The sequence below is a fragment of the Drosophila sulfurigaster genome, chromosome 2R (assembly GCF_023558435.1).
Source record: "Drosophila sulfurigaster albostrigata strain 15112-1811.04 chromosome 2R, ASM2355843v2, whole genome shotgun sequence".
NCBI classification, from domain to species: domain Eukaryota; kingdom Metazoa; phylum Arthropoda; class Insecta; order Diptera; family Drosophilidae; genus Drosophila; species Drosophila sulfurigaster.
In genome coordinates this window covers 27,226,128-27,243,925 of record NC_084882.1, presented here as the reverse complement: position 1 = coordinate 27,243,925, position 17,798 = coordinate 27,226,128, and the positions used below count along the sequence as shown (strand labels likewise).

General features: G+C 35.5%; 3 protein-coding genes across 6 annotated transcripts; 1 reads left to right on the top strand and 2 right to left on the bottom strand.

Moving 5' to 3' along the window:
* Positions 1 to 3,824: 3,824 nt before the first annotated feature.
* LOC133837542 (low-density lipoprotein receptor-related protein 8-like) lies at positions 3,825 to 4,993 on the bottom strand. Its single transcript, XM_062268341.1, has 3 exons — positions 4,877 to 4,993; positions 4,482 to 4,814; positions 3,825 to 4,424 (listed from the first exon to the last, which is right to left on the bottom strand). Exons 2-3 carry the CDS (start codon positions 4,508 to 4,510, stop codon positions 3,893 to 3,895), a joined length of 561 nt encoding a protein of 186 aa, XP_062124325.1. The 5' UTR covers positions 4,511 to 4,814; positions 4,877 to 4,993; the 3' UTR covers positions 3,825 to 3,892.
* A 699-nt stretch (positions 4,994 to 5,692) lies between these two features.
* On the top strand, positions 5,693 to 7,937 carry LOC133837541 (uncharacterized). Of its 4 annotated transcripts, none has more exons than XM_062268340.1 (3): positions 5,693 to 5,984; positions 6,677 to 7,104; positions 7,178 to 7,329. In XM_062268340.1, the coding sequence occupies exons 1-3, from the start codon at positions 5,926 to 5,928 to the stop codon at positions 7,192 to 7,194; spliced, it is 504 nt and encodes a 167-aa protein (XP_062124324.1). In that variant the 5' UTR covers positions 5,693 to 5,925; the 3' UTR covers positions 7,195 to 7,329. The 4 variants fall into 4 exon arrangements, with proteins under 4 accessions (XP_062124324.1, XP_062124323.1, XP_062124320.1 ...); XM_062268339.1 differs by having other exon boundaries at positions 5,694 to 5,984; positions 6,677 to 7,190; positions 7,306 to 7,937; XM_062268336.1 differs by having other exon boundaries at positions 5,700 to 5,984; positions 6,677 to 7,937.
* Positions 7,938 to 8,223: 286 nt separating this feature from the next.
* Positions 8,224 to 9,398, bottom strand: LOC133837540 (low-density lipoprotein receptor-like). The gene is made up of 3 exons (XM_062268335.1): positions 9,305 to 9,398; positions 8,909 to 9,242; positions 8,224 to 8,851 (listed from the first exon to the last, which is right to left on the bottom strand). The coding sequence occupies exons 1-3, from the start codon at positions 9,357 to 9,359 to the stop codon at positions 8,344 to 8,346; spliced, it is 897 nt and encodes a 298-aa protein (XP_062124319.1). The 5' UTR covers positions 9,360 to 9,398; the 3' UTR covers positions 8,224 to 8,343.
* Between the last annotated feature and the right edge of the window lie 8,400 nt (positions 9,399 to 17,798).

Below are 17,798 nucleotides of genomic sequence, written 5' to 3'. Positions count from 1 at the left end.
AACAAGTTGAGCAGGAAAATCAATTTCCCGCAAAACTCCTTCGCAAGTCAAAGAAAAGTCGAACGCGTGCAAAAATGAAAACAAGTCGAATTGTGGGTGGAATATAAATTTGTATACTCTTGTGAGGAGTGATATAATTGTGGTATGTGATTTTTGAAATCTAATTAGCTATATCTTGCAATGGACCACAGCCATTTTATATTGGCAAAAACTAATAATTTTGTACATTATAATATCTAAAATAATTGATTGTTAAGTTACTTAATGCTAAAGGTGTTTAAGGTTTTAGTATATTTAGGTATTCGTTTTTTAAACATTAAATACTATTTTTAAAACGTTTTTTTCGCCTGCACTGACAAAAAATTTGTAGAAAAAGGGAAGGCAAGATCCATTTAATAAGTTGTACTGCAAGGGTATTAAAACTTTGTCGCCCCGAGGATAAGTGTTCTCTCTCATTTTTTTTGTTTTTGGTTTTTAATTTAATTCGTTACACTGGACAGGGGAAGTCGACTGCAACAGAAGCGAACGGAAGCAAAAGAAGAGTGGTGAAAACCGAGAGAGAGAGAGAGAAGGAATGTAAAGAAGAGTGTGAGCGGAACTCTCTGGTCGTCTGTTTCATTGTTTTCTTTGACATGTTGTCAACAAGGACCAACAACTGGAGCATTTTTTTTTTAAGCTCCGCTGAGCATATTATGCTGGAAATATTTTCCAACTAAAAGTACTGAGAACTCAACGAGACACAGACACAGCGAATCAGAATAAGAATGAGTTGAGCTTGAGTCTCTGTTGTTGCTGTTCCTGTTGTTGTTGTTAACGCAACGTCATCCTTATTGTTTACGAAGGTCTCTATGGTTTCGCATTTTTATAATCAGTTTGCACGCTATTGTTTTTCGTTGACCAGCATAACCTGATATTTCTTGCGAAGGACCACAACAAGAGTCCCATTTCTTTTTTTTTCCTTTTGCTTCTTTTGCTTGCTTTACTTTTGACGACAAGTTTGCGGTTGTTCCTTGGAAATGCAGCAAAGTGCGAAACGCCTTTGCGAGCCTACGAAGCGAGTAATTTGTTGTTGCGCAATTAAGAAACACACGAGCTAAGGAAATAATTTCGACTTTGTGTGCTTATACGCATATGTTAGTGTGTTAGTAAGTTTTCTCTAAATTTAAATTTACTTTAAATGTGTAGCTTATGCTTTCTTTAATCATAATTTACAATCTACATAAGTGTTCCTAAATTGTTTCAGATAAGATTGCTTTGTTTATTCGTTGTTAATATTGTGTTATCAGCAGAATGAATTAGTCTTTGAGTGACAGTAAGAACAATGTAACAATTTAATTTGCATAACAAATATTTGCACTTCACTGTAAGAATTATGCAATTTTGCAAAAATTAGTTTGTGTATTAATTAAATGTGCAAGTCTCTGGGTATTTGTACAATTGTAAAGTCAACGATGTGTGCTAAATACACAAACATTTTGCTACGAATGTGTAAATCTTTGTCTTGTGTATGTCAATAACAATTGTTGCCATTTTAATCAGCTTTAAGAAGGCTTGACATTGACAAGGAATCCTTTACATACTCAGAAATAGGTTTCATAGTGAGTGAAATCTGTACACATAGACATTAAAGTTTTTCAAAGAGAACTTCAAAGCATTTCACTTAAATTTAGTAAAAACTATTTAAGTATAGGGTTCGAATATTTGAATACACAAAACTTAAATAAATACCCAAGAGATGCTTTCACATATGATATTTAATTTATGTTAATTGAAAAGTATGTCTGCAAATGTGAAGAACTTTACATATATTATTTGTATTTATACAAATAAAGTGACATTAACTGACTTATTAAAATGCAGCTTTTGTTTCCGGGTATAAATAATAAAATTATATAATAATGCATGTGTCTGTCGCATAGCGTGCGAATAAATGGCAATTAATAACGTATAGAGAAGTGGCAAAAGCTGGAAAATGCTTTTGAGAACAGGTGTTGAGAATTGCCTTTAATAAAAAAACAATAAAATTCAATATATTAAAACGAAGCCAGCGATGCGCAGTCCCGAGAAAATCACACATACGTACGTATATATTCTCACACCCGGAAGGGACACGTATACGCCGCATGGTACGGCATGGAATTGAACTAAAATGGAAAAGACAGGAAGTGGCTGTGCGGCATATTCAAGATTCAGAGTGTTGTGGCGCTAGGGAGTAGGGAGCCCAACTCCCTCGATTACACTTCGGTTCAGTATTCTCGTGACGGTCTTGTTCACTTTGGTTTCTTAATGGTTCGTTGGCATTTATGGTTCGAGTGCAGAGCACGAATACAAAGCAAGCGTCTGAGAACGTACGAGTATTGCTCTCATATTAGGCAGCTTCTAAAAATTTATTAGCTCACTGATTTATTTGCTCAATTGGATGTCGCGTGGCTCGACTTACGTGACACGGCACATTAGATGGTGTGCCTCCTTTAAAGTACAAGGTTGAATTTAAAATCAGCTCAATTGAACAGCTGTTAACTCTCTTGAGAGTGTTCTTTTTATAGCTTTTTCTAAATATAATGTGATTCATACACGCACTTAACCAAAAGAGGCAGACCTATTTTTTGACATCCATATTCATAATTTAATGCCAAACTTGAGTGGCAATTAATCAAATTGCGTCAAGAAGGTCGTATTTGTCATCGAGAAAGTTGAATCAGGCTTTCAGCCTGCCAGTACTTGTCTTGAAATAATAAGATTATATTAATATGTGTCTATAACTCAGTCTCTAATATGAATTTCACATCAAATTAGTTTCTCTTTTTGTAACATAAGAGTTACTGCAACAAGTAATTTAATTCAGGACTTTAACGAGAGTTAGCTCTAAAATCTTGCTTGTTTTATTCCCTTTCAAAATTAGTTATCTTTTAAAGTTAGTCAAGCAACTTAAAAGTAAAAAAGAGACGAACACATCTCGACGAAATTGTTAAAGAATTTAATTCAGCATTTATTTGGCTTTATTACTTGATAGAATATGGCTTCATTAAATTATTATTTGGCCCTTGAAAGGGCTATCGCTATTGTCTAGGTAACGAGTCTAGCAATTTCTTTAATTACATGTTAGTAATAATTTGGCCAATCGCTATGCCAACACATATTAATTGCAAATGGAAATTGAAACCAAATTGAACAAGGCTAAAGTGTTAAATACTTTCAACGTTTGTTTACAGTACATAAAGACCAATATATAAATTGGATATTTCTGAAAGCCTTGAAGTAATAATCTTAATGTATTTGCATTTACTTTAACACATTTCAGTTTCATTTATAAAGTTTTCCTACTATAAGCCGGGTCTTAGCTTATGAAAATTATCATTCTGCTGATGTCTTTGCGTAAATCTTTCAGCGTCTTTTTATTGCCATTGAATTCCATCGTCGGTTCTATGATTGATGGGCATTAATAGAGCTTTGAATGAAAAGCTGATTATGTTAATAATCTTGAGAAATCAACAACAATAAATTCTAAAGGCCAATACATACATATAATAGCTTGTCTCGTATTGTAAGCGATACTCATAAACCCTCAATGATTACTTGGATATATTTCAACAGCAAAAAGCAAATACGAAGATTTCAACAGGCTCTGGCAATCTGTGCGTTCTTTGTTCGCCGCGTCGTATTGAAATTTATGATTTAAATGTTGCAAGCAAGTAATTTAAATAATTAGGGAGCACTTGACATGAATTGAAGCCTAATTATATATTTTAATTGTTTCTTATCCAAATAATAGAAATATTTTTTTGCAAAACCTTTTTCTTGAATAAACCAACTGTATTTTTAGTGATTGATTTAATATAGTACATTAGGAAATTGTTTAAAAACACCATATAGAGTGTTTATACAGAATATTTTAACCACTTTTGTTTGTACTTAAATTAGTACGGTTCAATTTTGCCGGGGGATTTTGACATTTTGGAAAGTCGTGATGCCAATTTCCATTTAACATGCAAACATTCCATTCAGATCCGGCCAATTTTCTATAAAAAGGGCAACTAAAGCGAACTGGTTCGTTGGGAAGCACATATTTAATGCCATTGGCTATATGATATGTGGAACTCTCAGAAAACAAATTCCCGATTTCTTTAACTCTTGCTTCTGGCCCTTCGTTACATGGACGATATGAGTTGGACGGTTTATACCCATCAACATCCTCGCAGACTATTTGTAGTTCATCAGCACTATCCATTGGACAGTCGATTGTATTATCGCAAACTTTGTCTTTAGAAATGCATATTCCATTGCCGCACTGAAACTGATCCTCCTCGCAGTCCTCGTAGCATTGGGCTAATGATTCATCGGCTCCATTAGTGCAATCGATTTTGCCATCACATAAGCTGCTGGTCGGAATACATTTCTTATCCACACATTGCCACTCTCCTTGACTGCAGTAAATTAAGAGATGAACACCATATACAATGCTTAATATATACCTTATCTACCCGCAATTTCCACGTTGAGATTCAAGCATTTGATCAGCTAATGCTTCATTACAATTAAGTAGTAATTCATCTGATCTATCCCAACAGTCATCTTTGCCATCACAAACTTTGTCCTCTGAGATTCTTCCGCCGTAAGCACAAAAAAAAAGAATTGTTGGCTATTTGCAGGTGACGAGGGATTTAATTTGCAAACTGTTAAGAATTCATCGCTGCCGTCTGAACAATCCTTTCGTCCATCACACACTTGACTTAAAGGAATCGAAGTTGTCGCCTGCTGGACTACGGACTGTTTATAGTTATCGCATCTAAATATCATTTGGTCCCATTCTATGTCTGAAATTAGTGAGATTGCTCTAGTCAGTATTATCTCTCATTTTCGAACTAATCAAACTTACAATAACCCATAAATTGTGGTGCTATTAGCACAGAAAGAACAAAATAGCGAAGCATTTAAAAATCCGAGTTGTGTTGTGCGATGACTGAAATGAAACTGATTACTAATTGAAATAAACGCATGGAGATCCATTTTAAATTACGAAATACTGACGGGGGCGTTTTAGCATCAGAGACACTTTAGAATCTATTTTTATGGCCGCTACCCATGGGGTAGAAGAGTATTTGTGGCTGATGCTGTTGGGTGTTAATTACTTTAGTTGACAATCTGGTATATTTTGAACTCTATGCTATGTTGTTAAGGTTTGATACCAAATATGTATGCATGTAGATTTCAATATTTTTGATAATGTTGGGCCTTAAATACGTTGGTTGACAATCTGGTATATACATTTAGGTATATTTCAGTATTTCATAAAAATATAATACTGCTCTCTTTTGATTTTACTAGAAGCGGGTAGCGGTAGTCGAGCACACTCAACTGTAGTTTTCTTACTTGTTTTAATTTTACATACGCCCCATATTTTGCAAATAGTATATATGCGATAAATATTTTTAAATGATAAATAAGTTAAATCTGAAAACATCTGGGAAATAACTTTATGGCTTATCTTTAAATTCCACTTGTCAGCTGAATATTATTCTTAAGCGAATTGTGACTTCCTTTTAAGTTGAGTGATTCCTTGTTTTTATTTCGTCAGCTAGATTGATGGATTTATTTGCGTATTTTATTGTCATTCGTATTTCTGTTTTCAACAATATATTGGGTAGCTTTCAATTGAATTGAACATCCCCCAAAGTGTCCGAGACTTTCACTGTCACTTCTGACATTTGGCCATTTGCTTGCTCATGTTTATTTAATTTCGGAATTCAGGTGTAAAATTATTTCTTAGCTTTTTTGACATTTTGCGGTGTTTGTTGACGTTTGAGCATGTGTTTGCTTAAGCGCTAAAAGCCAATTAAAATTCAGCCCTCGCTTGTAGACCAAAACTGTTTCCAAAGCTCAGAAAGGAGATGGACGAAGTTGTGTAAACTTGTGATATTTTATGGAATGAGGAAGCCGCTCGAAGTGACAATGATTAGCGTGTTAAATGCGACAGCTGCTAATTTGTGGGTAGAAAATAAATTAGTTAAAGCACAAAATGTTTAAAAACAAGTAAGAAAGCTACAGTCGAATGTACTCGAATAAAATAAATATATTTTGCAGTATTTTTTTTACTACTAAAATACTAAAAATATACCAAATGGTATATTTGTATATCGATATTGTACCGCATTCAAAATATACCATAGACGGTACAAAACCAGATTGTCAGCCAAAGCAACTAAGACCCTAGTAAGTAGGCGTGTTTTCCCATACAAAAGTATTTCTTTAACAATCCACAATTTTATCTGATCGCAATCAAATTTTCAGGAATCATAACTACTATATTGTATATACCAAAATTCGCAAATACCAAAACTCTAGCTTTAAAGTTACTCTTGTTATTCGATTTTTTTAAATTGCGGGGGCGGAAGTGGGCGTGGCAACAATTTGAAAATAACTTTATCTGCGTGCAAACATAACAAATGCTGTCGAAAAAAAATTATAGCTCTATCTCTTATAGTCTCTGAGATCCAGTGATTCATACGGACGGACGGACAGACACACAGACGGACAGACGGACATGGCTAGATCGTCTCGGCTGTTGACGCTGATCAAGAATATAATATATATACTGTAGCGGGTATAAAAATTAAAAACTATTTGACAGTTTAGAAACAATGTAATACAAATTAGTCTCAATAAAATATTTCTTTAGAAGTTCAATGGAGAGTTTGCGAGTGCCAGCGTCTAGTTTAGATCCAAAGCATAATCTATTTCGTTTGCAAAAGATCTATCTTATTGCTATCGTGCTGGTAATGATAGGCATCTTACAACTGGTGATACTGAAGGCGATGCACATTAAATTGATTGACTCGGTGCCCGTGCCGAATTTCATGTATATGGTCATTGCATTGGTCTGCATTGTGCTGATGGTATACACCGAACTTTTCAACGAATATCCCGTCAACTGGACACTTGGAATTGTCGCAGTGGAGTGCGTAACGTTGTGCACAATCTCTTCGAAATGGAATCATTTGCCAGTGTTATATGCAAGCATTGTCTTAGGTGTTGTTCTAATCGTTAACATAATGCTGTATATGTTGGGTGCATGTCTGCCATTGATCTTGTTGCCTGGATATTATGGTATACTGTTCATAACGATTGTGTTTATCATCATGTACATATTCCTCAGCATAATTGTATTTATCTTATCCAGTCCCAATCTTATGGTAATTATTGATTTATGGACACTTGCATATATGCTTCCACTCACCGTCTATGCCTCCACATTGATACATCATCGTCGTTTACCTAATATGCCATCTGACGAATACATTCTATCAGCCACGGTTCTGGCGACTTTCTTTTTATTTATGATCTATCTGGTTACGTCGAGTACCACTTATATTTGTCGAATGGTAGGTTGTTCCTTATTTGATAAGTATCAACAGCGGAGAGCACATTAAATATCATTACCAACATTTTTTGCTGCGATGTGGATTAAGCCAATTTCACAGAATTCTTGTCAGTTTTGAGTAGCGCTTTAAGATAACCACTCAAAATGGAATCCTTCGCAACGGTATCGCAAACAATTCACAAATGGAATTTATGAAATTAACATAACTTCAGGCAATATAGAAATAGACATTTCTATTTGAATTTTACGCTTTAAGTGGGCAGTGAAGTGAGCAAAAATATTCCACCAAAAAGGATAACAAAAATGAACTCGCCTGCAAATTGTACGAAACATTTATGTGTTTTAGCTTCAGGCGCTATTTATATACATTCATATATATTTGCCTTGTGTATTCAGCCAGAAATTCGTTGATAAAAAAAGACAAAAAACTTGAAACCCACCCAAAAAAAGAGACGAGCAAACAAAAGTTGTCCCCATAATGTAGCCGCATAATCCCGGCGAAAACGGAAACGGAAATGGAAACGAACCAGAATTTCGTCCCTGTCGTCAACCCAGACATGGGGAAAATCAGCATGCGTCAGCAAATGTTTTGTTTTGGCTACTAAACACCCCTTTTAACTGGGTGTAAAATAGAAAAATTACATTGCAGCACGTAATAAAGCACCAGTTAACTGCATGTATTAAAAAGCTTAAATTCTTATATGCATTTAATAAATGTGGATCTTTGGTAAAGATTTTGGTTTGTAATTGACTCAATAGTTGAAAGTAGAATTTAGTATTTTATTTGCATGTTATTTTTATTTGAATAAATCATGAAGTTTGTTATGTAAAATGTGAGTTTTGCCAGCTTTTACAAATAAATATTTTCAAGAAGAAAAGAATGCTTGATTTAGTATAGATCAAAAAATTTGTAAATACCATTTCTGTGTGTATTTAAATTTGTACGGTTTTGCTTCAATTCTGCCTCATAAGCGCGATATTCCGGGGGGATTTAGACATTTTGGAAAGTCGTGATGCCAATTTCCATTTAACATGCAAACATTCCATTCAGATCCGGCCAATTTTCTATAAAAACGGCAACTAAAGCGAACTGGTTCGTTGGGAAGCACATATTTAATGCCATTAGCTGATATATGATATGTGGAACTCTCAGAAAACAAATTCCCGATTTCTTTAACTCTTGCTTCTGGCCCTTCGTTACATGGAAGATATGAGTTGGACGGTTTATACCTATCAACATCCTCGCAGACTGTTTGTAGTTCATCAGCACCATCCATTGGACAGTCGATTATATTATCGCAAACCTTGTCTTTAGAAATGCATATTCCATTGCCGCACTGAAACTGATCCTCCTCGCAATCCTCGTAGCATTGGGCCAATGCTTCATCGGCTCCATCAGTGCAATCGATTTTGCCATCACATAAGCTGCTGGTCGGAATACATTTCTTATCCACACATTGCCACTCTCCTTGACTGCAGTAAATTAAGAGATGAACACCATATACAATGCTTAATATATACCTTATCTACCCGCAATTTCCACGTTGAGATTCAAGCATTTGATCAGCTAATGCTTCATTACAATTAAGGGGTAATTCATCTGATCTATCCCAACAGTCATCTTTGCCATTACAAACTTTGTCCTTTGAGATTGCTCCGCCGGAAGCACAATAGAAGAAGAGTTGTGGGCGATATTGAGGTACTGAGGGATTTAATTTGCAAACTGCTAAGAATTCATCGCTGCCGTCTGAACAATTCTTTCGTCCATCACACACTTGACTTAAAGGAATCGAAGTTGTCGCCTGCTGGACTACGGACTGTTTATAGTTATCGCATCTAAATATAGATTGGTCCCATTCTATGTCTGAAATTAGTGAGATTGCTCTAGTTGGTATTATCTTTCATTTTCGAACTAATAAAACTTACAATGCGCCATAAATTGTGGTGCTATTAGCACAGAAAGGAAAAAATAGCGAAGCATTTAAAAATCGGAGTTGTGTTGTGCAATGACTGAAATGAAACTGATTACTAATTAAAATAAATGCTTGGAGACCCCTAAAACGGCACTTTATAATCCCTTTTTAATGCCAGATACCATAGTGTCTGCTTATGAAAATGTGGGCGTTGCAAATAACTGAAAAATAATATAAATATATATTATTGTCAATGTATAATTAAATGCATTATATAAAATTATCTAACTATTATTGAACGCAGCGAATGATAAAGAAGCAAGTTCAAGAGACGTTCATCAGATGGGGTTTTTTTTGTTGTTGCTTGATTAAACCCTATGAAGGTCGTTATCGCTTAAATTACAAAAATCGTCTCGCATACACGTTTTATGTTACTCGTCGACAACTGTAATTTCTAATTATTTCTTTGTCTGGCTTTGTCACCCTTTCTTTTGGTCACAACCAAAATAAAATCAGGAATTCTAGAGGAGAGGTGAATACATTTAATTAAGCCAGACAATTAGGTTGACTGATATACATACATATATAGGGTAAATTCGTATACGATTGGAAATGGAATGGGGCGAGACATGAAAGCAATTTGAACTGATTTCGCTGACATGGTAAGAAAAAGAAAGCTTCTTTGATTTGTTGACTGACTGATGAAAAATCAGCAACAATTTGTACAACAAATGAATGAAATGAATCATTCACAGTTTGTTTGTCCTGTCATCGCCACAAATTTAGCGCTACAAGTCAACTAATGTTACGACTTAAATCCAAACAAAAGCAACGACTTGCCACAATTCCTTGGAGACTACACAAAACAAGAAAAAATACGATATAATAGAAATGAACAGCTTGCCAGCTTGCCTTAACATTCAGTTGTCTAGCATTTTGTCCCAGATCGCAAATGTTGAAAGTTGCCAACTATTTGATAAATGCGCAAATAAATTTCTTCTGACTGTGAGAGTCAGGCAGACTGTCGGAAAAGTTTCGCGTTGTTCTCAAAAGTATCGCACAACTACCCACATAGTTCAGGTAGTGAATGAGACTTCAAGTTATGTACATATTAAGTGCGTCTTACATACGGGAGAATATTTTGAAAGAAGCTAACGCTAAATTTCACACAAATGTGGTCAAATTGTTAAACGGAAATACTTTTCTGCTTAACGGATCAGCGCATTAATTTGAAAGTTTATCGGTTTTATGTATGCGTTGCATTTACTAATTTAATTTAAAGCAAAGACTGTCCTTGAAATCTAAATTTAAAATAGATCCAAATTTACTTTGTGGAGCAAAATAATTTCAATATTTGGGCAACGCAATTAAAACTTTAACGATTATATGTTTGCCTTTCCAAATTGATGCGCGCAAAACTTTTCGATTACCGAAAATTTCTTGGTCATGCTCTCTCTCTTGGCCTGAAATTGTTTTCGGCCATGGTCTGGCCAAAATAATAAGTGAATCTCGTTTTGCTTCAACGTTCGGTATTTGGTAAACATGAATACAAATATTGACTTGAAGTGAACCAATAAAATGCCAAAGAGGCAAGAGATACCAGCTGTTGGGTTCTTAGCTAAGGAATCGACTTGGACTTTGGCTGGATGCTTTAAGACGCAACTTAATACAATGAAATCGTCTCTTTCTTTCTCTCTGGTTGGCGTGTAAGTCATTTTTGATAAATGAGCTTAATCAGCTGTAGTCAAGGCCATGAGAGTTGAGCAGTGTTTCAGGTGCGAGAGTTGCTTCGGGGCCCCTGTGTCGGCCTGACAAATGAAATTGTTGCCTGTCGTGCGGCTTAAAAGGACTTGTGTGTGTATTTTGTTTCGCTGTCGCCTCATCTCGCTGCTGTTGTGTGGTAGTTACATAAATGAAAAACTCAGCTGCCGGCGTAATTTCAGCATTTTCGCTATTGACGCGGTCGTAAGTGTCGTCGCTGGGCGGCTGGCAACTTGGCATCTTGGCAACTGCCACTGAGTGGAATTGGCATTTTGTAGGTAAATTGAGTGACTGCTCACAGTAATACCACGGACTAGTCGAGGATTTCTCGAAGCGAATCTCTGAGCTCTTCCACTCACGTATGCAGCAAATCTCTTTAGATAAGTATGATAAGTACTCGTAATTGCATCAGTTCACACAGTTTCTCAAGAAATTCAAGGTGCTTATCGTAGTAATATGATAATATTTCGTTCGAATTTTAGATGAGAAATGTCGGTTTTAAAAGTAAAAAGTCAGAAACCTACAGTCGAGTGGGCATTTTGAATAAAATCAAAACATTGCAGTATTCTACTTTAAATATACCACTTTATTGAATATACCGAAAGCCATATTTGGTATATCGATATAATATTAAATTCAAGACATATCAAATTAAAATACCAAAAAAAAATCAAATATACCAAATGTTATAATTATAACAAATTAATATACCAAAAAATAATCAACCATACCCGAAGTTAAATTTGGTATATCGATATAATATTACATTCAAGATGTAGCAAATTAATATACTAACAAATAATCAAAATGCATTAAAGATATCCCAAATTATATATACCAACAAATATTCAAATATACCGAATGTAAATCGGTATAATATTACATTCAAAATATACCAAGTAACAAGCTTAAATTTAAAAGCAAGAAACTACTAAGCTCTAACCTATCTGTGCAACAAGTTTGGTGAGCTAAGCTTAAGGTCATTCACATCCCAAAAGGATACTCGTCAAACAGCTGGCCAAATATATAGCTGGTAATACGCAAGAAAATTAGTTTCCTTTTACCCGGAAAACTTGTGCAACAGCCAATGTTAAACATTAATTTGACAGGCGCATAGAAAGAGAGAAAGCGAGCAAGCGAAAGTGAAATAAACTTGTTTTTGGGAGGATTTAATTAAGTATTGCTTGAGCTGAGATTTTCCTGAACCCAGAGCCAGCAATCGACCTTTTTCATATACTATACATACTACATATATTTGTGCAATATGTGTGCGTGGTCGATGCTTTTTTGGCTAATGACCTTGTTGACATTCCTAGACGCATTTGGGCAATATTTAGTTGTGAGCATTTGGTTTGTCACAGCTTAATGAATAGCCAGACAAGTGCCCCGAACTTATTAGTACAATTTTGAAAAGGGGTCGCTTGAAGGTTGCTTCGTCTTTCTTCAAATATAACTTGCCAACGACAGCTGCGTTTTCCTTTTCGAAAAGGCATCCATTTTGAAGCATTATGTTCTCCATGGGTGGCCACAATATATTTGTTGGTAATTGCCGTAATTTGAGCCTCATAATCGTCAATGATATATGAGTTTCTTTCTGTTTAGTATTGCGTGTACCAATCCAATTTTAGCATAACTTGCATGTGTTTATTTAACAAAATAACCATTTATTTTATAACTGCAAAGAAATATTTTCAACACATGGAATTCAAGTTGTGAACACTTGGCAGATTTTGAAATGCAAAATCAAATTATTGTTAACTCCATTTGCATCTCTTTGTGGCTGAATTGAAGTTCCCAATCATACAATTCAAGCGAAATTGAAATGAATTCCCTTGAAGGCTGTTCGTGCATATCAATTTGCCAGATGTATTTGTCATTCTCATTTTGTTGGTTATTGACAAGTCTGAAGTGAAACTAATGCAAGTTGGGCAAAGTGCTCGCTCGCTTGCTTCTTCGTTCGTTGACTCATCCTGCCGCCGTTGCCATCCATGACTTTGGCTCATGTCTTTGAATCATTTGAGAAGATTAGTTGAAGACATTGGATGAAGTGCTTGATAGAAAAGGTTATTTGATTTAGCCTGTTATTTGAGAGAGTGCAAGCAGCTATCAAGTGGTCATAGAACTAGCATTAACCCGCATCAAACTGCGTTGTCTTTGCGCTTTGCGCTATCAGCGTGCCACATGACGTATGCGCAATGCGTATTTTGCCCTTGTGCATTGGCTCGTTTAATGGGCAAGCTTAACGCTACGCGGCGTTGTCTACGACGCTCGCTGTTGACAGCTGTCAGAGCCATTTTGAAAGTTATGCTTTTTTATGTTTCATCAAATCCCTGCCACATGTCGCATGCGGCTCTCAACCAAGGAAAAGATTATCAAGTTGTCAGTCTCAGGTCCTCAGTGCGTAGCATTGTCTGAGTTAATCTAACAATGCGGCACATCCTACAGCTGTTTCTTAAATTTAATTAAATATTTGGCTTTTTTTTATAAAATCTAAAGTCTGGCAGCCCAAGCTTAAGTTTGAGTCTGCGTTTGCGTTTGAGGGCGAAAGCCAAAAGTATTTGTTATCTCTTTGTAGCGCTGTTGTTTGTGCACATTTTGTGCGCTTGTTAAACATTTTGCGCGCTTGGCTGCAACTGTCGCCCACTGCAATGTCCTTTGTGTCCCGATTTGTCATCCAGATACTCGCAAGGGCGTCGCACTACGCATAAATTTCTGTTTGTCCTTTTTTGTCGTGTTTTTAACTAAAGCCCAAGCTCAGCTCCAGCCCTCAATCTCAGTCTTAGTCAAAATCTCAGTGCTGGCATCTCTTTCCATGAGCTACATTTACCTTAATTGGTTTGAACTTCAAACTCAACTTTAGCACCTTAAAAAAGCACTGGCTGCTGGTGCACATGAGTTCCTCATCCTGCCAGCGAGTGCGCTCACAATGTCTAATATTAAAGACAAACAAAACGTGCAAAATTTTGAAAAAATTCTGTTACCTTTTAGTTTCCTCCATAACGAACGAGAATCAGTTGCATGCACAACCACATGACGTGAATGTTTTACATGTATGCGTTGAGTTGAAAACGAGTAGAAAAGTTTACGTTAGTGACTGACTGGAAGTTACCCTTTAATATGCTTTAAAATTTAAAGGTAATTTAAAGAGACTAGCAACTCCAAATCATTTACATTTTAAGTGATTTCTAAAAGGTATGTGATTAAAAATTATTTAGTTAAATAACCTTTTGTATTTCTCATTTTTCATGTTCCAAGCCATTCATACGCTGCTTAAACTGCAACATGTAAAATTTGTTCGTTACAGTTCATGTTAATTTTAGGTGGCATAAAAGAAATGCACAGATATGTTTTAGACAAGCCATAAAGTGAGTGAGGTGATAAAGTTAAATTGTTGAACTTGCTGCTAAAATCATTTATTTATTCTCGACCACAAATTTAGAATTAAATTTGGTTTTATAAAAGTAATTTATTTGCCATTTAAATGTAAATTTAGATTTGGCTTTTGAAGTGGTTACGTCTAGGTCAAATTATGATTGCTGAGACTTATGAAAAGGAAAATAAATATATATATATATGTCAAATGCATTTGAAAATATTAATTTACGAATTTGTAAAGTACTTGCGTTAATTGCTATAAACATAATTTCATTTCAAGTTCAAATTCATTTGCATTGCAATTTTGTACCTCAAAGCATGCTACATATTTTGACTAAATATTCAATTCGTTTTAAATGCTCAAATTTCACTTCATACTTAATTGCGAAGAAATGGTAATACATTAAAGTTTTAAAATCTCACACCGCATTGTTGAAGCAATGTCAAATTTATTTGCGTCACGTCGAATGCGTATTTATAATTCTATTGTAATGGAATGTCCAATTTTAAATGAATATTTAATAGAAACAAAAGTAATGTAAATAAAATATAACAAAACAATGCAAAACAACAATGCAATTACCATGACAAAATCGAACTTGTCCGGCTTGCTGCGTACTATATTCTTGAGGCATTGGACAAGGCCAACAACATATAATGAGCACGTGCCGCTGGTTAGTCCATGGCTCAGACAGCAGTAGCAGCGGGGTGTCGAAGATGGACTGATTGTGTAGATTGGGGTGGCATAAAATATTACACAAATCAAGTAAATAAACAAGGCATGCCTGGCCAATGTCCAAACATTTGCACAGCCACTTTGCTACCTTTGCTCACCTTTTTCCAGTCAATTTGATTTTAAGAGCGGTCTCCGAACACATTATTTATTTATGAGTAGTTGGCCATGGCCGTTGCTCTTTTTTTTTTTAAATGCTTATAGGTTAAACTCTCTCACTTTAAGCTTGATAAAATTGCAATTGATGAAATGTGGTTTTCAAATTTTCGTTGCCGTATAAAATTTCAAATGAAAGTGGATATTTTTAGACACTTCAATTCAATTTTTGTACATTTCCCCTTAATAATACAAAATAATTGATTAGCTTTCAAAGATGCATTGCTATTTTTGCGATTGCTTCGCATTGTCTTGTAGTTGGAATTTTTGATTTAAAGCTTTACATTTCGCATCATTTTCCATTAGTTCAAAAACCCGTTTCACACATGTGGGTCAACGTGGTTGTGTCGCATACAATGCAATTGCCTGAAAGACAATCAGAAGGAAAAACACTTTTCACAACTCTCGCGAGGACAATTTATCATGCCAGCCAGCGTATGATTTACAGTGCGTGTGACGTATACGCACCGATGTCCCTTAGCTGAACGAATATGATATGGAAGAAATGGGAGAGCAAAAAGTTGATATATAAGTATCATTTGCTTTAAATTGTATTTCCAGTCCGTTAAAGTTCTTTTTCATTTTATTAACTACTACACTTGATTTGTTCGCTATTTGCGTAAGACTTGATTTCCGACAAATTTGTTAATTCACTGTAATTAAACATGTCTCTGCCTCTGTTTTTTTGTCCCATTTCTGGGTTGGGTGGATAGCATTTATTTTGCTTTTGCCACCTGCTACGTAGACTACATTTGCAGGCTTTGATTTAGGGATTGCTGCGCAATTTCGAGCATGCGTTGGCGTCAAAAAAATAAAAGTAGAAACGAATGGTGAATGGTGGGAATGGTAAGCGAAATGTGAAGAATTTTTGCGCTCTTCTATTTGCAATTGGGACGTGCAGGCCATAAAAGAACGAGGCGAATGAAGGCGTGACTGGGTTCTCTCGGTTAGCTGTCAAATCGACGTGGAGCATTAAACAAATAAGGAATTATTTAGTATCCCCCCCCAACTCTAACTACCTCAGTAATTTCTGCAGCTCATCCCTTGTTTAACTAACTGTGCAAATGCTCGATTCTCCAGTTGAATCTCAATTAGGAGTTCTATGCTCCACGACACGTAGTCGGTTGTCGTGCAGTTTAGTTTCTCTGGACTAATTAAATCATACTTAATAACGCGCTTGCGTAAATATTCGCAATGTTTTTTCATTCAGTTCCTGCATGAACTTATGCTAATTTTATGGTACTTCAGTTTCGTTTTGTATTTATGTAAATATCAGCGGAACGAAATTGCAGCGCAACGATATTCCACTTATTTATGATTGCGATAAGGTAAATGCGATAAATTTGTTGTTTCATTGTACTTTAAAGTTTACAATTTGTGTGGTATCTTCAAGCAATACTTAAGGGCTAAAGTTGCCTTAGCTGCGCTGTGAATGTTACTTTAATTAATCAGAGACTTCCGGCTTATTTATGTGTGTGTGACTTCCAAGCTGTTCATCAAATGTAATATTACTGAGGATTATGCTTAGCTCAAAGTCGACTTGCCGCAGGCCTTTCTAGCATCATTCTAATTGTGCTGCTTAAGCTCAGCCAGGGAAGTGGAAAGAAAATATACATACATATTTACACGTAAGTCCTTTGTATTTCAGCAAATTCGAAATGTTTGCCTTATAATTTTGCACAAATTTCTCGTATTATCTGTGTGTGGGAGTTGGAGCACAAATTGTCAAGTTGTAATTACGTCCACGCATTTGACCTGCATATGCAGATGATTATTGATTGAAAATGAATGTCGTGTCCGTAGGGTAATGAAGCTGCATGCTAATTAGCTCTATTACATTGAATAAACTAACTGTCTAAACTAATTGGCCTAATGTGAACTACAGGAGCTTGCAATGTTCCCAGCGATTCTGTGACCTTTGCTATTTAGTATTTATTTTGTATTGCGTTTTATTTTGTGTTTTGTTTGGCAAATAATTTTAGCAGCGAATCGTCGATAGGTATCTTAAATAGACAAGGTCTCCATATCGCAAACGAACGAAAAATGTGAACGAATGGCAACATTAATGGGATCTAAAAATACATCAAAGCGGGCTAAACATGCTTATAATTTACATTTAAATGTTGCTGTGCTTGACGTCAATCGCAGATTTTTATCCTACGCTTTTCATCTTGTTGTGTTGCCTCGCATAAAATAAAGATAACGAAGCCAAGCTACTGTTGTTCTTTTTTCCCGAATTTGACTGTCACCGAGCGCTAAATATAATTTGAATGTCAAGAAATTTGAAACTTTATTTTATTTTACTTTATTTTTTTTTGTTAATATCCTGTCCCCTTTTTTAAGTGTAGTATAGCATATCAGCGAATTCTGGGAATGTGTAATAAAATCCTATAAGGCAAACGAGTTTATGAGGTATTTGGAAGTCAAGTATTTCCAATTTGCATTCCCGAGTATTTATCTCGCGAAAATCGTGTTTGTCTTC